Source organism: Mauremys reevesii, linkage group 6 (genome assembly GCF_016161935.1).
Source record: "Mauremys reevesii isolate NIE-2019 linkage group 6, ASM1616193v1, whole genome shotgun sequence".
Classification (NCBI taxonomy): domain Eukaryota; kingdom Metazoa; phylum Chordata; order Testudines; family Geoemydidae; genus Mauremys; species Mauremys reevesii.
In genome coordinates, this window is record NC_052628.1 from 5356462 (window position 1) to 5382003 (window position 25542).

General features: G+C 47.8%; 1 protein-coding gene across 1 annotated transcript; it reads left to right on the forward strand.

Annotated features, from left to right (window-relative positions):
• The first annotated feature begins 4296 nt into the window (after nucleotides 1-4296).
• AQP3 (aquaporin 3 (Gill blood group)) lies at nucleotides 4297-24861 on the forward strand. Its single transcript, XM_039545874.1, has 6 exons — nucleotides 4297-4485; nucleotides 16779-16905; nucleotides 18439-18576; nucleotides 20172-20290; nucleotides 21201-21418; nucleotides 22327-24861. Exons 1-6 carry the CDS (start codon nucleotides 4378-4380, stop codon nucleotides 22493-22495), a joined length of 879 nt encoding a protein of 292 aa, XP_039401808.1. The 5' UTR covers nucleotides 4297-4377; the 3' UTR covers nucleotides 22496-24861.
• Nucleotides 24862-25542: the final 681 nt, after the last annotated feature.

A 25542-nucleotide genomic window follows, 5' to 3' on the forward strand; every position in this document is an offset into this window, starting at 1 on the left:
CTAAGCCACTGGCTAGGTAATAAAACCACCGAGAACTGCACAAACATTAATTAGTGACTCTGGGGCTCAGTAGGGCTCTTGCGTCTCTAGCTGCAGTGAGTCACTCTCACAACACCCAGTGAGGTAATCAAATGTCACTGTCCCCATTTTACTGATGGGGAAACAGGCCTGGGGAGACGGAAGCGACTTGCTCAAGGTAACAGAGTGCAGCAGATTTGGGATGAGAACTCTGGACTTCCTGCCCCCTCTGCCTGGGCTCATTCCCCCAATCTCGTGTATGTCTAGAGAGTTGAACATGCCCATCTCGAATGTTGACACTAACACTATCCTCTGTTATCAGCCTACCTCTGTCACCCCACCACCTCACCTCTGCCACAATGTCTGCACCCACCAGCTTAGGGTCCCCAGGAAACCACAGGGGGACATTTCCACTCTCTTGCTTTCCAATATGTAGCAGAGGTGCTCGGGTACTCCAGTGAGCTGGGGGGCTGTGGAAGCACCCGGACAAAGAGCATTACCGCCCACCAGCTGGGCTCTCTTTGGTACTGTGCCTGCACAATATTGGCACTCAGGCCAGGTCTACACTCAAAAGTTAAGTCGACCCAGCTACGGGTGAGATATCCACCCTGAGTGACGTAGTTAAACCGACCTAATAGCTGTTCTCGGGGCTGGCCCTAGACCAAATGGCGCCCCAAGCGAGGAGCGTCTTTGGCGCCTCCCCCTCCACTTGTTAAACGTTAGAATACCTTATTTTTTATTGCATTTGTAGCCCATTTCACGACTTGGATGCACAATTCACATGCCTGATTTATCCCTGTCATATAAGATGATACATTTGTACGCTAGGATCTGTAAATCTGTATTTATTCATGCCGTATATAAGCAAATAAAAAAAAATAGTTTCCTCCAAGTGCACGGAAACTTTTTAATTTTAAGAATAACTGAAATGTACTAACATCAAGTCATCAAACACTACGCATTAAGCACGGCAAAAGACGTAACAGTCTTTCTTTTATATTGCTGCGTAGATAGGGGTTCGATAACTATCTCTGGCGTCTCATTAAATATGTACCTTTACTGACACTCTTCAAGTCTTAAAACAAAAGTACACTTTCACAATTACACAATAAAACAAGGTTCACAATATCGCAGCTGGGCTCTCAACTCATTCTTCTATCTCACTCACTGACTCTCTGGCGACGCCCTGCCCCATGGGTGACTACATTTGAGGAGGTTCAAGGAAAATGTAGTCCTCAGACAATCTGGAAGGTTTCATGAGATTCTACCAAGGTCCAGAACATTCTAGGAGGTCACTGAAAAATGAATCCACATATGGAATACCTGAAACATTTTATTTCAAATATTCTGTTTTCCTTTTCGGCGCCAATGACAAAAACAGCCCCCCACGCCTGGTGCTCGCCAAGGCCGGCACCCCAGGCGGTCATCTGGGTCGCCTGCCCCTAAATCCGGCCCTGCCTGTTGTAGACAGCGCTAGGTTGACAGAATTTTTCCACTGGCCTAGCTACTGCCTCTGGGGGTGACGGATTAACTACCCTCCCACGGAGGCAGCTGTACCGCTGTAGCTTCTTACGTGTAGCCATCGTCGTCCTAATAAGGGCATGAGCCTGCACCATGTGAGATCAAGTCTGAAATAAATGAACGCTAAGATGAAGGGGGTCGCACCGCTGGGACAGCTGAGCAAATGGAGCAGCCATATGCTTGCTGTAAAGCACTCGATGGGCCGTCGACCTTTTGGTTTCACTGAGTTTACGTGTCTAAGTACGGCTTGTAGGAGCTGGCCCAGGGCTTGCAGCTGCCCTTTGAGATCTTGTTGGCTTAAACAGAACACTTTTTATTGCTGGCTGTCACTGTTTACAAATAGCTAGGCTTGGAAAGATTAGATTTTTATAGGCAAATGTCCGTAAATGTTGATTTCACTGGGCACGCACAACCAGACGAAAAAATATTTCCATCGATCATAATCAGAATTTACAGCGAGGCCAAGGCAGAAAAATGCTGCATGAGAATTTCTGGTGTGAGTTAAGGGTATTGACTTCGTATATTTTGACATGTGATGTTAACGATTTGTGTTTTAATGGTTCTAAAGCTTTAACGTTTTGATCATCGGCGTTTTTCTCATTAAATAATGAGTGTTTGCACCCCCACTATTTTCTGACCCTGCATAATTTCCCACAACTGTGAAAATTTTAATTGCTACAAATAAAATGAAAAAAGACTCCTAGCCCATAATCTCCCACAACAGTGAAAACTGAAATGGAAAACAATAGGGGCAAATGCTTAAAAATAAACAACAACATAATCAGTTGAAATGATACAAAAATAAGAACTGCAGTCTGCCGAGCCTACAAAGAGAGGGGGCATCAAAATGAACGAGCAGATTGGAGCAGAGATAAGAAATGAATGAGAAATAGGAGCTGTGATCGATCCCGTGTGGATCGCATGATGGATGGCCAGAAAGCGACAGGGAGAGACGGAGAGAAACAGAGAGGAGAAGGAACTTTGTTCCTTGAAGGCAAGTTCCTAAAAAACTCAAGTGCAACACAAGTCTCCGGGCCTGATCCGGAGCCCACTGGAGTCAGTGGAAAGACTCCCATTAACCTCACTGGCATCGGATCGGGGCCTGTACCCATGGCAGGGAATGTGGAAGAAAGAGAAATGATAAACCAGGGGTGGCCAAAAAACGCTGCATGGCAGAAGCCCCGAGGTCCATCCCCCCCAATCTGGTAGGCAGAGAATGGGGGGGACTCCGTGAGCTGTATTCTGTCAAAGAGCCACATGCGTCTCGTGAGCTGCGGTTTGGCCACCCCTGCGATAAACGTTCTTGTGGTTGCATTTTCACCCACATGGTTTGACAGCGGTTGAGTCTTTCCTGTGTTCTGGCCTCCTTGTAGTTCCTCTGTCCGGCTGCAATTTACATTCGGAAGAAAGGTCTATTAATGATTGCACTCAAAATCTCCACTTGTTCGGTGGAAAGGTCAACGGTTAATAAAGAATGCCGAGAAATCTTTGTGCCGGGTGTGGCTTTAGGCAGGGTGTGTTTCTGGGCAGGAGGGAAGCAAAGCAGGGGGACATTTTTTTCACAAGCGAAATTGGCCAATTCCATTCCTTAGGCCCTGATCCTGCGATTCAGCTCTGGCTCAGAGCCCCAGTGAAGACAGGGATCCACGTGTAGGGATCATGATTGGGGCCCTAAGTTGGAATTTTTACTACCTAACTAAGAGGAATGAGGCCTAACTATTAGCACGTGGCCTAACGAATCTTTCATCCATGCTGTCTCGAAAGCGCTGCCCAGGATTACAGCAAGAGGCGGCTGAGATTAAATAAAAATGGGGACTGATGATTCATTTCAGACAGATTCGATGAAACATGCTGGAATAGTGCTGCTGTAAACCCAGCGCACAGCCCTGCATGGAGCACAGGCACTTTCTGGCAGGCAGTTTGCTGATTTCATGGTGCACCGCCACCTATGGGTGGCTCATGATAACAGATCTGCTCTCTTTTGCTTTCCTAAGAGGGGTCGTGCTGAAATGAACGCACGGTCGATGGCGCAGTCCCTCAGCCTTGGGGAGCTGTGTAGGTTATGTAGACATGCCACATGTTTGGGTCTGCATCCAGACCTGGAGGTTAGAGCGAGGGTTTCGAGTTAGGACCGTTTCTGGACCCAATTCTCACTCCATTCCACCAGTTTGATGCTGGTGTTAGGTACTGAGATCACTGGCCTAAAACTGGAATGAGGGAGTGGAGAATCAAGGCCTCCTTTCCCATGATTTTATTGCAAGAGCGACTAACAAGCCCCCATATGGCATAGGAGTATAAGTCACCAAGAAGCTGACAACCTACAGTCAGCTCTGGTAGGGAGGAAAACAGAATTCAATGTATTGTCAAGAGTTGACTCTGCACATGCAAGTTCAGCTGCTGTGTTTGTATAGGTGGGTTTTCTTGGCTGATCTGAATTGAGAGTGGGGCAGATTCAGCTGTATGTGCTGTTGGAAGAGCACGGAAATAATGCAATCAGGATGTGCAGGTCTCTGTGCTGTTTCCCCCCCTCCCCCCTCCCCAGTCTCCTTACAGAGCTCCTGACACTCCTGCGTCTGCAGCCTGCCTATATGAGTAATAATAATAATAAAAAAAAAAACCCAAGCAAACCACCCCCTCAGTCCCATGCTGAGAACAAAAAGTTGCAGTCAAAGAGAGGGTGGGAGGGGTGTGGTTACTTAGGGGAGGTGTTTCAGGGATATCTCCACTTATAAGCAAACACAGGGCTGCAAGGATCAGAGTTACACACCAGGCTGAAGAGCTGAAAGCTAGCCAGCCCCCTCTGTGCCAAAGCAGGGCTAGAAGGAAATCTCAGCCACGATGGGGAGGCAAAAGGAAGTTCTCACTAGAATTGGAGAGATGCTGAGGATCAGAAACAAACTCGTGAGGCAAGCACTGGCCGAGTGCCTGGGGACCCTGATTCTGGTGGTAAGTCTGCCTTTTACTACTTAGGATACGGTTGTGGTTTTTTGGAAACCTTTTTATTAAGGCATAGTTGCAATAAAAACGTTAACATACTACGTCGTATGTTGCTTATTCAGGACCAGGTTAATATTCCACGAACTGGCTAAGATCCTGACTTGCTGGCTCAGTACGGTTTAATTGCAGTCATTTGGGTGCAAAGCTAAAGTGATCTGACAAAGGAGTCACATTCATCCCTGGAATTTATACCAGAGATGAAACTGACCAGAGGACTCGGGTCTAGAGTAGTAAAACCCTGTGTGAAATTATGTATGAAAGTTGGTAACCAGTCAGTTTTAGAGTTGCTTCCAATTCGGTGTGATGTATGAATCTTTTGAAGTATTGAAAGATTTCACTTTCTGTATGTATAAGCAGCAGAGTAGACCAAAGAAGGAGGCACATGTGTGAACAGCAAGTGTATTGCTGGGAGGAAATTGCTCTCATGCCTCTATGTATTTCTCTGATCCTGAAACGGTCTGAACTTTAAAGAACCTTTAAAGAGCCATCTAAAGGAGAGAAGATACATGAAGGGGAAAGTTCCTCTTCTTGGATTGTTTTTCTTAAAGCATCATTTTAAAAATGTGCTGGTGTTGAAAGTGTTAATAACAGGTCTCAACAGCCTGTCCTGGGATGGAGTGAGAGGGGGAATAGCAGGGCTGTTTTGTGTCTCACTGCAAAATACTAACCGGGATGGCTGAATGCCTACCTCTGCTTGCCACAGGTCTAGGATCGGGGAGCTGTCCCCCATCCATCATATGTTTCAGTGGTAAATAGACACAAAAGATTCAGTGCTTAGACCCCAGGACAATAGGTGCCTTGGTGAAAGGGTTCAAACCCGAGTGCCTAAAGTTGGGAACCTGCGTCTAGATCTGGGCATTTAAATCATGAAGTGACCTGATACAGGGATGAGAGCTGAGCTCCACCACTGGTATCTAGGGGTATGTCCACGGCTCCAGTGCTCCAGCTACACCTCTGTAGTGTAGATGCTTCCTGCCACAACGGAGTGATGTGGTTAATTCACCTGTCTGAGGGGCAGTACCTAGGTTGACAGAATAATTCTTCCATCGACCTAATTGCATCTACATCAGGGTTAAGTCAACCTAACTACTGTGCTTACGGTGAGTAGCGAGGTCGATCTAATTTCTAAGTGGGAACCAGGCCTAATTCCATAGTAGTTGCTAGTACTCAGCATCTCTGAAAATCAGGACAATGGTTTAAGTGGCTAAATATGGATATAGGTGTCTTGCTCTAGGTATTGGCCCTTCCACGTATGGTAGGTAGGTATATAGATGACACTGCAGACAGGTGTAATTTGTCTAATTTGCTGATATTCTAGTACTGGCCGGTTAATGTTTGTGCATCACTCTGAAGATATGTGATCAGATTCTAATCTCATTTACCAAGGTGTAAATCCCCAGCAATTCCATCAACTTCAGCTGAGCTACTGTGGATTTACATCAGTTGAGATCAGAATTGGTTCGGAAATTATTCAATAGCTGGAATAGCTAAGGGTGGTGGCAACTTTGAAAAGCTCTATGCACCTCCAGCCACCTCCAGCCTCTTGTATTTTAAAAAGCAACAGGGGCAGAGAGGCGGATGTATCTGCTGTACATCTCGCTGCTCAAGAGAAACAGTAGAATGTTGCCCTCTCTAATGGGGATGCCGTGTTTCCCATAGCATAATTTCTGTATCTGCAGAAAGACCAGCTTTCGCAATAACTACTTGCAACCAAGTGGCCATGCTTTGCTTTGAGAGGATTATTTGGAATAAGGATGGGCAGGAGCTGACTGAATGATTGTGCAGTTTCTGGCTGTGAATCACCGGTGCTATTTGGCAGGGGAAGAAAATCAAGCTCATTCCAGCTGCTCAGAGCCTGATCCAAAATCTCCTGGCATTTGGGGTGGGCGCGTGTATGTGTGTCTTGGATTTGGATCCCTCCTGTACAACTCAAGGAAAATCCATGTGTTCTTCTAGGGGGTTTAGGCAAAAGTTGGTGAAAGTGGCAATGGGAACAACCCGAGGCACATCACCTGTTGTGTTTTACTAGCCCTAATGAGCAGAGGAGGCAAGGCATTCATGGGTCAGTGGTTTGGACAGAGCTTCTGGAAACGGTTAGCAAAGAAAAGGCAGGATTTAGAGTCAGGCTGGCAGACTCTGAACTCATGCTTACAGGGTTTGTGGAAATGACAAAAACTTTTTTTACAACTTCTCTTGGAAATACATCTGCTGAAGCCAGATAGCAGGGCACTGCCTGTGGGGGTGGGAGTGGGCTTAACACGTGTCATGGATTGCATTGGAATCTGGGGTTAGGAGCCAGGAGCACCTTCCAAAGAGATTCAATGCAGGGAGGCTGCTCCGCTCCACACCCCACGCTATTTCCAGCTTCAGTCTCCCCTCACATTGTAAGTGTATTTAGAGGCTGTGTTTAATCTCTGGCTGTCAGGGAAGAGGCAGGAAAGGGCCATTTCAAAAGGCTGATTGATGATTCCCTTCTTGCTTTTTTCAGTGTGCTCTCAGTCCCAGATCATCCCTCGTTCTGGGGTTTAGTTAGCCCATATTTTCATTTCCATGTAAGCCTGGTAGCAGGTAGGGTTGATTAATCCTGGGATCTGCCTGTGGTCCTTCCCATGCCCAGCTCTGAGCCCACTGACTACCTTTTTAGTGTGAATACACTCAGACACGTTTCTGAGTCTGGCAGTCTCCACTGAAGGAACAATACTGTCTGGTGGGAGCACACCCTGGGTAGCTAAACTGCCCTTATGGCTGACTCTCACCCGGCTGCTGTGTGGAGTGGTGCAGGTGATCATGTGTAAGTGAAATATGTTTATTTTTATAGGGTCATTTTTAACCTCCCACAGAGCCCAATCCCAGCGTCTGTTTGCACCCATAACTTTCATTAACATCAGTGGGGGTTTTGGCTGTGCAAGGGATGTAGGATCAGGATCAGGCTCAGAGTTGGCTGGATTTGTCCCCATCTCTCCAGGTTGACTTTACATTAGGGTTAATATTGAAGGTTTGCTCCTGCTCTCACTGAGGTCAAACTTCCAGTGACTTCAACAGGTGTAGGACTGTGGACGGAACATTAGGCCTGTGCTTTGTAATGGAAGATTTGTGACACCCAAAGGCACTGGGCGTGGTCCCAGTTTCTCCCCAACAGATCTCTCGCCTTTGGCAGGCGCAAAGATCGCAGCGCCAAGAGAGGCACCTTACCCTGCAACAAACGTCTTTGTAGGCACGGCACAAAAAAAGCATATGGGAAGCATGTCAATAAATGTTCCTTCTTCATAGATAATCAGGGAAATCGTGCAGCAAAAGAAGCCGAGGAAATTAGTTGAACTTACCTAAAGATTCCAGTCACTGCCATCTCTCTTCTCATTTTAGGAGGGGCCGATTTATGCCTCAGTGCCTCTGCAGTTCAACAAATTATTAAGATCTTTTTTTCCTACTTCATCTTCCTTCTTGCCTGCTCCAAAGCGCCACCTACTGACAGTAGTTAAGCAATGCAAATATCAAACGAATTTCACAAGTCGGCTGTTGTTTGTATTATTACTGTAGTAGCCAATTAAAACAAAAAAATTCCATCAGCCCAGCTTTTTGCACCCGGCTTACAATAAAAGGGTTGTAACTGTTACACTGCTACAGACCTGCTTTGTTTGAAACACCGGGGCTAGCTAAAAGATCAGACTTTGTATCCTTCCTATCTGGCTGGCATAATAGTTCGGCTCTCTGACGGACTTTGCATGGTGGATTAGCTGGTTTTCACTGTTGTTTAGACACAAGGAAGGAACAAAGAGCAGTTTTGAATCTGACTCCCTTGGTCATTCTTCAAACAGGACTGGTCTGATGAAAGACATTACTGTAACAAATTGGAACTTCATGGTTGTAACTATGCCACATGCCATGGAAACCTAAATTTCACAGTGTGATTGTAGGGATAAAAGTAAAGGAGAATCTCCTTCAGTTGTTAGCAGTATAGGGCCTATGAAACATAGTTAAGCTGTTCTGATTCCATCCAGTAGAGGGCAGCAGTACTCAGACATACTAGGAAGTTTACTACACCATATTTGCTTTATCTACAACTTGGAAAGACTGGTTTGCTTTCAGTCTTGCTAAGCATGATCCTTGCATTATGTTAATAGTTTACTAGAGTTTAAAAAACTTAAGTGTAAATTCAATCAACTTTGAGCACCAGCAAAACTGTCACATGCAGGTCATAATACCGCAATGCTGAAAGAGTGGTTGTAGTGGGCGTGTCTTGTGGGCAAGGAAGTCATTTAAGGAAATGGCAATAACACCACCTTCCCTCTAGTGCCTTCCATTTGAGGGTCTCAAAGCACTTCACAAGCCCTAACGAGGCCACCCCCACTCCAGTGAGTAGGGGAGTGTGATTTCCCCATTTTACAGATGGGAGAAATGAGGCACAAATTAACAGCCTGATCCTGTGCCCACTGTACTCAGTGTCTTCCTTCCTTGCTGCAGGATCAGGCCTTAAATGACTTGACCAAGACATCGTGGGAAGTCTGTGGCAGAGCTAGAAATGGAACTCTGGTCTCCTGACCCTTCGTCCTGTGCATTCACCTTTCTACCACAAATCAGTGGGGAATGGTTGAGCTTGCTTTAGTGGGGAAAAAGTAGCGTATACATTCTGCCTTAACAGACTCTTCCAATGCCATTTGTTATAACTTTCTCACACGGGGTGAAATTCACCCCCTGTGCAGGGAGCCAGCCCAAGATCTGTGTACCACATAAACCCCACTTAAGCCCTCTTATCTCTTGAGTTCTTAAGTGGTGCACACGCCTTGGGCTGCGCCTCTGCACAGGGGGTGAATTCCAACTCTTATGCAGAAAGATCCATTACAAACCTTATTGTTACTGACTCTCCCTCGTCCCCCTTCCCCCTTTTCACTGCTGCAATATGGCTCTGAACACATTGAATATAACTGTGCTGGGTAGGGGGCAGACCAACTAGATGATTATAGCCTGAAGAGTTATGCATTCAAAGCTATGAACACATATAGATTTGAACTTTAAAAGGAGACAGATGAGAAGCTGAGCAAGGCCCTTGCAGCTTCTGCACTGATTCCACCATCGGAGACTGCCACTGCCACGCGGCTCACAGCGTTCGGCCAGCATAATAGGCCACTTGAGTTGCTCCCAGAATGCCATGGAGCTCAGCTGCACCAGCACCAGCACCACCCCTCTGACTCACTGCTGGCGTGTAGCTGGGACAGCTGTGAAGGAAGCCAAAGGGAGGCTTTGCCGTGACAGGGGCGGCTCTAGCTTTTTTGCCGCCCCAAGCGCGGCAGGCCAGGCTGCCTTCGGCGGCTTGCCTGCTGGAGGTCCCCAGTCCCGCAGATTCGGCGTACCCGCCGCTGAATTGCCACTGAATCCGCGGGTCTGGAGGACCTCCCGCAGGCACGCCGCTGGTGCTTGGAGCTGCCGCTGCTCAGTGGGCTTTCCATCAAGCCGTGGCTTTGCAAAAGAAGAGGGTGAACAGAGCCAGCTGCAGGATGAGGGCCCCAGACCCGCCCAGCCTCACCCATTTGGCGGGAGAGTCCCTTGTTTGGGGTCCAGCTTTAACTCTCATTGTGAGTGGGCGTGTGCTGCACGGAGCTGCTGAAAATCTCCCTCCTTCAACCTGTCATCACAGCTCAAGAGTTTTCAACAGCCTTATTCAGGCGGCTTGGCTGCAACCCGATCTGAATCTCCTTCCCATTCATTGGTGCAATCAGGCTAGATTTACACAAGGTTCATTGCCTAATCCCTGCTCTATTTGCGTTTTGAAGAGAACAGTTGTTACTCAGACGATAACACTGGGTCGGGTTGTGCCAATGCTACAAAGCGTTCCCAGATTAATCCAGGGATCAGGGCCATGTAAATTCAAGAGCAAATACGTTCAGGTCAAATACATTCCATTCTATGCATCCGATGAAGTGGGCTGTAGCCCACGAAAGCTTATGCTCAAATAAATCTGTTAGTCTCGAAGGTGCCACAAGGACTCCTGTTCTTTTTTCAGGTCTTTTGTGGCTCCTTTGAAAGTGCCAAAAGGAGCCACTAGGCAAGGAAAGGTTAATCAGAGAAGAATGCTGGTGATTATCCCTTCTTGAGTGTGCAAACAGAGTCACTCTTCTCCAGAGCTGTTTATAAACCCATCGGTTATGTAATCTCTCCAGTATTATTTACTCATTTCTGTTTCCTGCCAAAGTCTTGTACTACCTTAGTCAGCTCCGGACCTTTCCAATCTCAGGCCTTGTCTTCTCTGCTAAGAAAGGTGTGGGGTTTTTTTTTATCCCAGGGCAGGTCTACATTACCGCCTATGTCAATATAAAGTACGTTGCTCAGGGGTGTGAAAAAGCCACCCCCCAGCGATGCACGTTACACTGACCTGCACCAGTGTAGACCAAAGATGGGCAAACTACGGCCCGCGGGCCACATCCGGCCAGCAGGACCGTCCTGCCCGGCCCCCGAGCTCCTGGCCCAGGAGGTTAGCCCCCGGCCCCTCCCCTGCTGTTCCCCCTCCCCCGCAGCCTCAGCTCGCTCGCCCTGCCGCCGGCGCAATGCTCTGGGCAGCGGGGTCGTTAGCTCCTGGGGCAGCGCAGCTGCAGAGCCGGCCTGACCCGGTCTCTGTGCTGTGCGGTGGCGGCGGCAGCGTTGCCCAGCTCCAGCCGGGTGGCGCTGCTGTAGCGCCACCAGCCACCGGAGCTCCAGGCAGTGCGGTAAGGGGGCAGGGAGCAGGGGGGGTTGGCTAGAGGGCAGGGGAGTTTGGGGTGGGGGTCTGGGGGCGGGGATGTGGATAGGGGTTGGGGGAACAGGGATTGAACGGGGTAGGGGTCCCGGACGAGCAGTCTGAAAGGAGGGGGTTGGATGGGGCAGGCAGGGGTTCTGGGGGCAGTCAGGGGACAGGGAAAAGGGATGGTTGGATGGGGCAGGGGTCCCGGGGGGCCCATCAGGAATGAGAGGAGGGGTTGGATGGAGCGGTCAGGGGACAGGGAGTGAGGGTGTGTGGATGGGCCAGGGGTTGTTGAGGGGGCTGTCAGGGAACAAGGGGGGTTGGATGGGGCAGGAGTCCCGGGGGTGGGCAGACAGGAGGTGGGGGCCGGGCCACGACCCCCTCCCCTAACCGGCCTTCCATACAATTTACAAAACCCGATGTGGCCCTTAGGCCAAAAAGTTTGCCTGCCCCTGGTGCGGACAGTCTAGGACTGGGCAGTATTCCTCCCTAAAGTGCTGCAGCTGCTGCTTGGATCCCCCGAGTGGTACATCTGCTGCATTACACCGCCTGCGGTGCTCCGGAACCGCGGTGATGAGTGCCCTATCCGGGTCTACTCCAAAGCCCTTTGAAATCAGTGCGGAGAGATTCCCATTGACTTCAGCTGGTGTGGAACCAGTCCCTACGTAGACACATACACAGAATCATAGAAATGTCGGGCTGGAAGGGACCGTCTCCAAGTCCAGCCCCCTGCCCGGAGGCAGGACAAAGTAAACCGAGTTCATCCCTGACAGTGGCAGGTGTTTGTCCAACCCGTTCTTATAAACCTCCAGGGGTGGGGATTCCACAGCCTGTTCCAGAGCTTAACTACCCTTGTCGCTAGGAAGTTTTTCCTAATATCCAACCTAAATCTCCCTTGCTGCAGATTAAGCCCATTCCTTCTTGTCCTGCCTTTAGTGGACACAGAGAACAACAGGAGTCCTTGTGGCACCTTGGAGACTAAGAAATTTATTTGAGCATAAGCTTTCGTGGGCTACAGCCGAAATCATCCGACGCATAGAATGGAACATCTAGTGAGGAGATAGATATATATACACGCATAGAGAGAACATGAAAAGGTGGCAGTTGTCCTACCAACTCTAAGAGACTAATTAATTAAGAGAAAACACTGTTGTAGTGATAATCAAGCTAGCCCATTCCAGACAGTTTGACAAGAGGTGTGAGACTACTTACCATGGGGAAATAGATTCAATGTGTTAATGACAATTGATCACTGTCCTCTTTATAACAGCCCTTAATAAATTTGAAGACAGTTATCAGGTCTCCCCCTTCAGTTTCCTTTTCTCAAGACTAAACATGCCCAGTTGTTTGAACCTTTCCTAGCAGATCAGGTTTTCTAAACTTTTGACTGTTTTTTGTTGCCCTCCTCTGGATGGTCTCCGATTTCTCCACAACTTTCCTGAAGTGCGTTGCCCAGAACTGGACACAATACTTTGCCTGACCAGTCAAATGCATAAATTTAACTTACTAAATACCCGTGGGAGTAATGTTAATACTTCACAATGAAGCGGTTTAGTACATTTTATTAATACTCCTAAAATAATCATTTAAATCGTCCAACGGAGCATGAGGGACCTGAAATACAATAGCAGATCATGTGAGAGTGCGTGATGCAAACCTTGATACCGGAGCTTTTTATTTCGATGGCGTGTGTGACATTTTATTGGTAACGTGAAAATGCTGGAGCTGGGGTAGCTAGTTAAAGTCAACAGAGGAGGGTTTCAGCTTCTCCATATTTCACACACATCATCCCCAGCAGCAGGTTCCCAAGGAAAAATCTGACCGTGGCCCTAGTGAATTGCATTTAGAGCCTTGTCAATGTGGCTAGACTCCAATGATGCTAGACTCCAGCCTGAGCCCAGACATCTGCACAGCCAGCCTGAAGGTCTAGCGGCTGTGTGGCCATTAGGGTGACCAGATAGCAAGTGTGAAAAATCGGGACGGGGTAGGGGGTGATAGGAGCCTATATAAGAAAAAGTCCCAAATATCGGGACTGTCCCTATAAAATCGGGACATCTGGTCACCCTAATGGCCATACCCAGAGTAAACTGTGTGACAACAAATCATTTGCTGGAGCAGCCATGGTGAGTGCAATTTGAAATGATTCCTAGGGCCAAATGCAACTGATAGAAAGGTGTGTGTGTGTGCGGTGTGAGTGTGTCTTGTGGAAGCCACCGGGATCAAGGTTTGGCTTGGTTTGCTGGAGCCCAGTAAAAATACAGCCATGCACCTCACAAGCAGAATTTGACCCTAAATGCCAGCCTGCCTGCCTCTCTTCTGTGCTTGTAGGGCCAGATTTTCTCAGTGGCGGATTAGCCATTAGGCTAACGGGGCCCGTGTAGATGGGCCTCGGCCAATTGGAGGGCCCCGGAAAAATGGGTGTCCCCATGCCCCGACCCACTCAGCTGCCCATCTGGTGCTCCTGCCAGGGAGTGGGGGCGGGGAAGCTCCCCAGCAGGCGTGGCGGGGCGGGGCTGGGACTGCAGTCAGAAGGGGTGGGGAGGGGCCCCCACTTGCTCTGGCGCAGGGCACAACAAAAGCTTAATCCGCCTCTGATTGCGTTACACCAGTTTTACCCCGTTGGCCCCCTAACGGAATGGATTGTCCCACGCACAGGGGCTCACCAGACTTTGGAGCACTCAGGCAGAGGTGCCATGTAGCGCCTTGCCTGACTGGTAGGCGCTGCTCAGGACAAGCCAAGAGTTTATCACCATTCATGGGGGAAATGGGTATTAAAATCTCATCCACTGGCAAATTTGGAATTTATCCAGGCTGAGATCAAAGGGCCTAGTGAGAAATGTGGGGTAATTTTACACTGTGGTTTTCTGCAACCTAAATGTATGTAGATTACTATCAAACCCCATCAATTTGCCAGGTCCTTGAGCATGAGGAAAATAAATATTTGACTAAGAAAATAACCCTGAATAAACTAAAAGAAAGAAGACACTCTCCAAACATTAGAGCTTTAAATGCCCTCAATCCACTCCCTGTGCGTAGCCAGACATGGCAGCTGAAGGGACCACCTGAGAGAGGAGCACAACAAGAAGCCACAGTAGCAACCGAACCTTCAGCTAACATTATCTTGGAAGCGATTTACGTGTCAGAAAGGAAAGCGAAGAACTTCCCATTAGCTCACTAGCTAGTAATTGTTGGCTTCATAACGCACGTCGGATTTCACCCACTGAGCGCAGGCCGGAAAGGCAGTCTAGTGGTTACTGCGCAGGAATGGGAATCAGGATGCTTGAGGTCTATTTCTAGCTTTGCCACAGGCCTCCTCCATCCCTGCTTCCCCAGCTGTAAAGTCCGGGTAATAGTTCTTCCCCTTCTGCCTAGGGCCTGTAGATCTCTTTGAGACCTTAGGTGACAGTCACTCATCAAAGGGCAAAATATTGTAACGTGTCTGGGGTCACTTAGCTGGGGCTTCACTGCTGCAATTCTGCTGCTCACTCAGTATTTGGTGGGGTTGGTACTCAGAGCCTCCCAGTCCCAAAGCACAGTGCGCTAAAGGAGAACCGCTGCGAGCAGTGCGGGGCCTATGACGTGCAGACGAGGAGATCTCATTCCATCCAGTAGAGGGTGCTCTGCATCCACCCTAGTCAGTTCAACACCGTGCCATTGTAGGTTCCTTTGTTGTTTTCCTTATCTGCAACCTGAGTCTGTGTGGGTGGAGACCTGGGCTCTTTAGTTCAGAGGGACTTAGGTGTGGGAAGTCCATCTAGTGAGTCAACCTGGAGTCTATCTGACCATTCCAATCTTTGCCCAGGAGATAGCAGGGCACGGTGTTTATTTTATTACTCATTCATCAGCTGTCAATTGTATGGGAGAAGAGAGGTTACATGGGTTAGATTCTGGGTCTGATACCTTGCTCCCAGGGCTGGCAGCTGGCTGCATCCTTCAGCCCTAACGGGGAAGAGCCATATGTCACTAGTAATGGAAGAGGCTTCAGGCCCTGGCTCTGAGCATCTCTGAACTTTAGGAGGAAGTCAGGATACAAGCTCTGGGTCCTCTGTGTAATTCTAAGGAGGCAGCCCAACACCGCTGCAGAGTCTGATGCTGAGTGGAGCTCATGTTCTGCAGTGTAAATCAGGAATAACTCCACTGAAGCCCTTGGAGATACACCGGAGATCAGGATCTCCCCCCGTGGGTTAAATATAAGCTAATGATTCAGACGCCAGCTATAATCTGAAATGGGCTGGATTGCTAGCGAGGTGGAGCGAGACAAGGAGGAGAGAGAGCTGTTTAACTCTTGGACATGGGCCGGAAATGAGGGATTGACCCGAGCAAACATCCTTGGGCTGCAGCTTGCTTCCTCCCTTCACTGCAAGCAAACAGCCCTTATCACCCTGCGCAAATAACCGCCCGCTCACCAATTACTTTCCAGTCCCCAGCCCTTCGAAGGAAGAGGCGAGGCACAGCGCCTCTCACAATGCCAGAGACAAGGTGTAATTTACGAGGTGCCTGGACTGAAGCATTTAATGTCTGTGGTTGTCTTAGGCAGGTTTGTGTTACGTGCAGCATGAAGCCTCCTAAGCATGTTTGTGGGCTGTAATCTAGTGTTTGAGCTGCTGTGTAAATCCTAGCACCAGCTGATGGCGGACAGTGTTCTTACACCATCCAAGCTTTGCCTTGCTGACAGCTGCAGACCAGCACCTGTGTTGCTGGAAACTCCTTATATCAAGGGTATTGTCCTTACAATGTTTTCCAGCCACCTGTAGTCATCTCTGCAAATGCCAGCAAAGTACGAACTGATCCCGTTTCCAGTCCAGATCCTAAACTTCCACTGATTTCAGTTCCATATAAAGAAGGACAGCAGGCTGGGGACAGTAGGTTTAAATGTATCATATAGTGTCCCTAGGTGTGGTAGGCAAGGGAGAAAAGAGAGATGCAGGGCAGAATGGTTGAAAGTTGGAGGTCTCTGGGGGAAGATTTTGATGATTTTATTAAAGGGAGAGTTCGGATAAGAAGGAGGCCAAGAGGAGAGATGCATCTTGGGGTGGGAGGCTTTGGGAAGGGTTAAGGAATCAGCTAGGTACAGAAAATCAGGAAAGGGAGCTGGTGGAAGCAGCCTTGAGGAAGGATGTAGCAACCACTGTGGAGAAACAAGGAGAAGTGGAGACAGAAAAGAGTCTGGTGTTTTAAGAGACCAGGGAATTGGCTAGAGGCAGCAGAGAGGGGTTTGGAGAAGACTGGCAAGCCTATGGAGGATCTTGAAGACCAGAAGGGAGAGTATTTTGTAGGCTTCAGAAGATGGAGGTGCTCAAGTCCCTAGCAAATTCATGACCCTGCTCCCTGGCATTTTCCACCCAAGCCAGCAAGTTTCCCTGCAGCCTTTCCCGTTTTGTACTGCAGCACAAATGCACATAGTGGAGTTGGTCATGGACTTGGGCTGGAGAACTCCAGTGGAAAGCACTCAGGAGTCCTTGGCCAGTTTCTCGCTCCTGAAAGAAAACCCACTGGGCCAGTTTTGATCCGTGTTTTTTTCTTCTTTCAGTTGTTTGGCTGTGGCTCGGTCGCTCAGGTCGTGCTCAGTAGAGGAACCCACGGAGGCTTCTTGACTGTGAACCTGGCCTTCGGCTTTGCTGTTACCCTTGGAATTCTGATAGCAGGGCAAGTGTCAGGTACGTGGCTTCCACTTCACGGCTTTGCTGCAAACCTAGGGCTCCCTCTTGCTCTAAGCTCCCGGCCATGCGCAGTTGGGGATCCAAAGGTCAAAGAGCATTGCTTCATAGTTAGGCCCTACCGTATTCACGGTCCATTTTAGTCAATTTCACGGGCATAGGATTTGGAAATTCATAAATTTCATGATTTCAGCTATTTAAATCTGAAATTTCACAGTGTTGTAATTGTAGGGGTCATGACCCAAAAAGGAACCGTGGAGGAATCACAAGGTTATTGTAGCGGGGGTTGCGATACTGCTACCCTTACTTCTGCACTGCTGCAGGTGGCGGCGCTGCCTTCAGAGCTGGGCAGCTGGAGAGGGGCGGCTGCTGGCCGGGAGCCCAGCTCTGAAGGCAGCACTGTTGCCAGGTATTGTCACCTTTACTACTGCACTGCTGCCTGCAGAGCTGGGCCCTCAGTCAGCAGCCACCACTCTCCGGCCACCCAACTCTGAAGGCAGCTGTGCAGAAGTAATGGTGGTATGGCATGATATTGCCACCCTTACTTCTGCGCTTCTGCTGGCGGATCACTGACTTCAGAGCTGGTGTCCGGCCAACAGCCGCCGCTCGCCAGCCGCTCAGCTTTGAAGGCAGCGCAGAAGGATGGCAATACTGCAACTCCCCTAAAATAACCTTGTGACCCCACCCAACTCCCTTTTGGGCAGGACCCTCAATTTGAGAAACTCTGGTCTCCCATTTTAAATGTATAGTATAGTATAGGGTAAAAGCACACAAAAGACCAGATTTCACAGTCCGTGATGCGTTTTTCATGGCTGTGAATTTGGTAGGGCCCTGCTCATAGTTAATAGCATAGTTTCGTCTCTGCATGCATGCAGCCGACGAACCCACACTGAGGGGAGAATAGAACCCTTCGTTGGTCATTTGTTTCTCAATACTTCTTGTTCTTTGCAACTGTCCACCCACCCTCTTGCTGAATGCCTGCTTCAGGCACAGGAGAACCAATGTGAGTGGACACGACTATCACTGTTGGAAGTCAATGGCATAGACAGATAGCTAGATAGATTTAGAGAGAGCAACTCATTCTTGCTGAGAGCCTCACTGGGTCATAGAAATTAGAGATGGCAAAAGGCCTATTGGAGCATCGAATCCTTTCCCCAGTCCCGTTCCCTGCAGTACACGCTCAAAGGCTTTATCCCGTGTGTTTCCCTAAAGACCAGGTATTGCCTAGCTCTGGGCACTTGGATTAACCTAGCGCTTCCAATGAACAGGGCCACATATCTGGCCTGGTTTTCAGCGGCTGCCCCTCCTTCAAGGGTTTCAGTGGGGCTTAGAATGCGTATGGGCCTTGTGCTGCTGTTCTGATGGGTGGATTTGATCCGGAGGGTGTTGTCACACACACAGTCCCAGAGTGCACCAGCAGCTGCACTTTTTACATGAATGCAGGCGCGTCTTTCTGAACGTATTGGTCCCTTTCCATGTATTCTGGGGCCAGATCCTGAACCCAGAACGCACTAATGAGAAACTCTTTCCCAGGTGGCCACTTGAATCCTGCTGTAACTTTTGCTCTGTGCCTGATGGCCCGGGAGCCGTGGATTAAGCTGCCTATTTACATCCTGGCACAAACCCTCGGTGCTTTCCTAGGAGCGGGCATCGTCTTTGGCTTGTACTATGGTAAGCGAACAAACCATTCGGCTTTTATGCCATCCCTCCTCACTCTGTTCTCTTATGCTGTGAAAAATATCTTCCTCGTACAAATCGGAGCATTTTCCTGCAGTTGGGCTGACGGCCATCCTAGTATCTCTGGGCTTTTCCAGGGTGATCTCGCATTCAAAGCTCCCAAATCAATCGCAGGCCCCCATGTAACGTCTTCACAATATGTGCTCAAGCAACAACATTGTGACTGTTGGCTTTGTCCCATCAAGGAAATTCTATTCGGAGCCCTCCCATGCCTGGTGTTTTTGTGTCTCCTGATTGGCAGCCGCTGGGGCGACACTCAATTAACTCCTCTTGTTTTACACAGCCAAGAAAAAGAATAAATAAGGATTAACATGGAGGCAACAGTTAACTCCATTACCTAACAAAGTGCAAACAATCAGTGACTAACAGCGTTTGTGATCCAGCTTTCCTGATCAAATGAGCTGGTTAGGGCTTGTCTACATAGCAGCACGATGAGGTCCACAAGGGTGTGAATAGAAGACCGTGCTAATGTGTTGCCTTCTAACTGCCCCAGGTAGACCTTGCTGGCCTGAACTAAAAGGCACCAGTTCACGTTAACGTAGTCCCGTTTGAAGGGCTACATCAATGCAATCTAGGTACCCTTCAGCTCACGTCAGCAGGGCCTACAGGAGGCAATTAAAGCACGACCCGATAGGGAGCTCTACAATTCACATCCCCGTAGACCGCAATGTGCTGCCCTGCAGACAAGCCCCTCTTGGGTGCTACAGTTAAGGCCAGTTGGTTGTTAGGCTCTATTACTAACTGCTGTGCACGAGTGGTTTTATACCTCTAGCTGCTGTTGTTTAAATTTAGAAAAACATTCTCAATAATCAATTGTTAATTAAATAATCAATTTTATTAAAGATCAGTGACAACTCCTTGAACCAGACTTTGGCCTCAGATACATATACTTAATTCCCCGTCAAGTCAATGGGACTTGCGCATGCGTGCCTGAGCAGAGACTCCGGCTCATTGTCATCTCTAAATTGAGAGCATTGCCCACTGCCGTAACAGTCATAGAGTTCAAGGCCAGAAAGGACCCCAGATCATCCAATCTCACCTCCTGTATATCACAGGCCACCAACACCACCCACCCAGCTACCCACACTCCAAACCCAACAACCGGAATGAGACCAACCTGTTACAGCCCTCAGGAGACTAAATGACCCAGTGTCACAGTCAGACAACAGGAAAGACCGAGGTCAACGTTAAGTGTAACTAAATTATGGGACATGATTATTCATCCTATAGCAGGTGCTGAGCCTGTGAAGTCTGCACAGGATGTTGAAGAAGTCATAGGGCCCCCGGTAGCCAACAGCTGCTAAGTAACTGTGTCTCCTGAGCGGCAGTTGGCTGTATTGCAGCCAGTTGTATGGTGCTCAGTAATGTGTATGATGGACAACTATGGTGATTCTCTATTGTAATATTCATAGGGTTTAAGTCCAGAAGACTTGTTAGGCTTCCCAAATAACACCCCCTGCCCTGGATTCTGCTGTGTTGTTGAACAATCAAGCGATGAATGACTGACCCAACCCTGTTTCCCATTCTAGATGCCATATGGGCTTTTGGCAATAACCAGTTGTATGTACTGGGACAGAATGGCACCGCTGGCATTTTTGCCACATTCCCATCTGAGCATCTGGATATACTGAATGGATTCTTTGACCAGGTAAGAGAGTTGAGGGTGCTGGTAAGAGACCTTGCAGGACAATCCTGGGCCTCTCACTCAATTTCAAGAGGAACAATGCTGCGTTTCCTGGGATTTAGATCAGTGATATTCACCAGTCGAGACCCAATAATACACTGGTCAGCATGAGGATCAGAGTGGTGGGGTGTGCCTGGATACAGGAGGATATAGGTGGGCAGATGCGGTCTGCACATGGAAACAGACTAAAATTTGGCCAGGACACCAGGGCTAAGACCCCTAGTCTAGTAAAATGTGCCCTAGGATCTGTAATGATCACATGGGGGCAGAACCCTGGTTTTATTTCTCTCCAGAAAAGTGGCATCTTCCGACACATAGTGCCACTAAACACCATGCTGGGGCACACCTACAGAAGGAATAGTAATAGTAGCACGAGGGGAACCATGGATCTCTGTGGTACCTTGGTCTCCTTCTAAGTGTCAACTCTGACCGACCTTGTTTAGCTTGTGAGATCCTAGCCAGAGCTGGTATCACTGCAGGCTGTTAGAGCACTATTTAATGTCCTCCTTGTGGTGCAGTTTCTCCTGCTGATGCTGCTAAGAATGCACCCTTAGACTCATGGGAACTCAAAGACCCAGCTCTCTACTCCTAAGAAGCTTTACTGAGAAAGAGATGTTCTCTGCTCCAAATGTTTCCATGAGGCTATTGCTAAGGGTGGGTTCTTTTCTAGATATGTTCCCTTTGCCATAGTATTCCCCACTTCGTATTCCCTTTGGTGTTCCCTGTGTTTAATGAGATCACATCCTTCACTATCCCTGTTCATCACTCCAGAGGATAAGTTCTAAACATTCAGCATTCCACCCAGTAGCTAGGTGACTTTGTTAAAAGACTGATCAAACCTCAACCACGTCTCTCTCCCTCCTTTTCCTGCTAGTTCATTGGCACGGCATCCTTGATTGTTTGCGTCTTGGCTATTGTGGATCCCTACAACAACCCTATCCCCCGGGGCCTAGAGGCTTTCACTGTTGGCTTTGTGGTCCTGGTTATCGGGACATCCATGGGCTTCAACTCTGGATACGCCGTCAACCCAGCCAGGGACTTTGGGCCTCGTCTTTTCACCGCCATTGCTGGCTGGGGCACGGAAGTGTTCTCGTAAGTGTTTTCTCCATGGAGCACGGGTTACTCAGATCTGATGGGATCAAGGCACACGGTGGCCAAAAAGTAACTCACCCAAGCACTTCTGGAAGTGGTCATCAGAAAAGGAGGGGGAGGGATAGCTCAGTGGTTTGAGCTTTGGCCTGCTAAACCCAAGGTTGTAAGCTTAATCCTTGAGGGAGCCATTTAGGGATCTCAGGTAAAAATCTGTCTGGGGACTAGTCCTACCTCAAACAGGGGGTTGGACTATATGACATTCTGTCTCTTTAAGATCATACTGCCAAGCCTTTTAAAAAAAGGGACACCTAAGCAGTCTCTGCATTTTGAGGCACCTTTGGGGTCATGTTAACATTCCTAAAAGGCATTAATCTCCCTTCCTGAGCAATGAGAAACAGCCGGAGCAGAGCCCTTTCCAGAGATCAGGGCTTATGCTGTGGTGTTGCTATCAAGCAGTGGGTCTAGGAGCAAGCAGGGGAAGAGCAGCCATTCCCTGAACATAAGATCATTTGGAGACTTTCCTGGCTATTGCCAAATGGAAGCGATGGGGAAATAACAGGGGCGGGGGAAAGTCCTCTCCCTACTGATGTGGGTGGGACAGCACTGACAGCTCTCTTAAAAGGCTGTATTCATGGTGATCCTTAGGAAGTCACTGTTCTCTGATAGGGTGATAGCAAAGCCAGAGAGAGCCCCAGTTCTCTGGGTCATTCAAGCTCAGGGGTGAAAATTTTCTACAGTGCCTAGATGACTTAGGCACCTACATCCCATTTTCATAAGGGCCTCAGGCACTTAGGAGCCTACATCTGATTGAAAGTCATTGGAAATATTCGGAGATGCCCAGGGTTTGGGTAATTCTGGTTGATGTCCTGCTACCCATTCCTCATCTCTCATTTTCTTGTGTCTTTCAGTACTGGCAAGCAGTGGTGGTGGGTCCCAGTTGTGGCCCCTTTCCTTGGGGCAGTTGCTGGAGTGCTGGTTTACCAGCTGATGATTGGATGCCATGATGAGCCATCTCCACCATCCACTGAGCAGGAAAATGTCAGGTTGGCCAACGTGAAGCATAAGGAAAGGGTCTGAGGAGGCTGGCATGTATGAACACTTTTCACAGGACTGCAGAAACCAAAGAAGAGAAGGAGAAGAAGGAGAAAGATTCAAGAACAACAAGAGACTCCAATTCTTGAGATATTCTGTCCTAGTTTCTTTGTACACTCTGATGCGTTTGCTTTAGAAATTTGCCCATGAGCCTTTGCCAAAGGCACCATATAGTCTCATCCTGGTAAAGGGGAGGTTGGCAGTGCAGTCAAGTAGTTAGAGTGCTGACCTGACTCAGGCAACCTGAGTTCTAATCAGGCTCTGCTACTGGCTTACTGTGTGACCTCGGGCAAATCACTTCACCTCTCTGAGCTTGTTTCTCCATCGGCAGGGTGGGGATGACGAGACCTCCTCACACGCACCTTTATAAAGGGCTTAGAGATCAACGAATGAAAATATCTAAATGCAAAAGAGAAGCAGGCGGTTGCTGTTGAATTCATTCCTGGTGCAACTCCACTGAGGTCAATGGTGTTACACTAGGGACGACCGTAGCCCATTAAATCTGTAGTGCATGCCATTAATAGCATAGCATTAAGATCCACATCAGTCAGGCTTTGCCTAGGTATAACGTCACAATAGAGAGAAAGCAACAATGCACTGGACTTTAATTTTGTATAAGGACAAAATCTTTAGAAGCCCACTTCACATGGATATTTGATCCTCAGTGTTCACTGGGTCATTGAAGACAAGATTTAGGAAAACACTAATCCGCCAGAAGCTTGCCTGGGAAAGCTGCCTTCCTGAATGCATTAGCGATTCTTACGCATTAGAGAGGCTTATACAGGATTCCAAGCTTATAGTCATGTTTAATTGAAAACATGGTGCTTGACTCTGGATAAGGCTGTGTTTGTTCATGTAAATTTCACATTAGCTTTATGTACATAATGCCAGAACAGGGAAGAGTTAATTCAAGGGTGACATAAGGCAGCTGTCTATTCACTGACCTGCTTTCCGATCCTGTCATTGCATTTTCAAAGTACAATCATGTTGGCAGAGAAATTCCAACTCCCATGTTATTAGATCATTTTTGATACCCATGGCACCATGTTGTAAGATCATCTCAATTCCCATGGTGCCACATTGTGGCTCCAATACTCATGGCATCATGTTATTTGATTGTCTTTGAGATCCATGATGCCATCTTGGCAGAGAATCTCTAGTTCCCATTGTGCCATTCTATGTGACCCTCTTTGATACCAGTGATGGTATAATGTCACTCTCTGATTCCCAAGGCATCATATTATTAGAGACCCCTTTGATAACTGTTCCTTTAATGCATGAATTCCTTTTAATATGTTTCTCATATGCAGTACATATTTACAGTCGGTAAAACTTTGTATTCTTTCATGCTTTTTGTGTGTGTCAATATTGAGATTGTAAAATGACTGTGTCAATTTTATTTTGTTTATTTTTAAACCATTTCCAGTAAACTCTGACACTTGGAAAGGCATCAGTGACAATAACATGCCTGTCAGAGTGCTCTCACCCCCTTTCGTCTCATGAGAATCTGTAAAAGGAAAGGGAAATCTACCTTTACTGGGCACAGTGCTACCTTCATGCTGTATTCCTTTCCTTCTGAATTGTACTTTAGGGTGCTAAGGTGAGGTTATGCAAAGATCAGGGATATGGGAAGGACCTCTTGCAGATGTAAAATCATGCACCTACTCTTGTTAATACAAAAAACAAGAAGCCAGCCCATAGAGTGCACTGGGAATTGGTAATAGATTTGCTAAAAGACAAGGAAAAGCACAGGATGCGATGAACCCAGGCTGGCTTTGAACACCCTTTAGAAATGAAGAGCATCATGTTCTTGCTTATATCAGAGGAGCAGTCACAGTAGAGGAAATAAACAGAGCTTTCTTTGAATCTCAGCTCATTTCAGTCTAATTTGGAAGAGATTAACCCTATTCTAGGTGCATATGCAGATTCAAGGTCAAGAGATGTGTGTTCCATGTGCAACAAAGATCCGTATGGCAACCCTATAAGGATGGCAGATTAGAGAGTATTTTAGGCCACACAAAATCTTAGTACATGGTTTTAGAACTAACAAAAGAACAGGAGTACTTGTGGCACCTTAGAGACTAAGTCGTAATGTTACATTCAGATGGCACCTTCAAGGGCAGCTGGCATTCCTATCAAGTTGTAGTCCTGTTTGCACTCATGTTAGATACCTGGAAAGAAAATTGTTGTGTTCTTTGAGTTTGTGCATTACTGTTAAAAATAGAGTCCTCTTTTCTTCTTTCATACTTCAATGTCAAAACAATGAGTTCTTTTGAAGATACCTCTTCACCACTTTGTTCAACTGTAAATGTCCTCATAAGCTTTTGTAATAAATTTATTTTGAAATAAGAACAAAATCTACTATTATAAAACACACTTTTTTTTTTAACAGTGAGGATAATTACTGGAACAGATTGCCAATAGTTGTGGTGGATTCTCCATCATTTGGAGTCTTAGGCCTGGTCTACACTGGGAGGTGGGGGGGGGAAGAATCGACCTAAGATACGCATCTTCAGCTATGAGAATAGAGTAGCTGAAGTTGACGTATCTTAGGTCGACTTACCTCGCGCCCTCACGGCACGAGGTCGACTGCCGCCGCTCCCCCGTTGACTCCGCTTCCACCTCTCACCGTGGTGCAGTACAGGAGTCAACGGCAGAGCGATCAGGGATCGATTTATCGTGTCTACACTAGATGCGATAAATTGATCCCCAATAGATCGATCACTACCCACCGATCTGGTGGGTAGTGTAGACGTACCCTTAGTGAAGACTGGATGTATTTCTGAAAGAGATGTTCTAGTTAAATTGCAAGTTATCGGACTAGATGCAGGAATCATTGGGCCTGGGTTACACAGGAGGTCAGATTGGATGTGTGTAAGTGTCCCTTCTGGCCTTACAATAGATGACATCTGGGAAAGTAAAGTACCCAAGTATTACCTTTCCTTTCCTGACTTTCATCCTGGTTTAACTGATCAGTGGAATATCAGATGTCTATTTGTAATTCTCCCAGCTACAGCAATGAACCGGTGTGT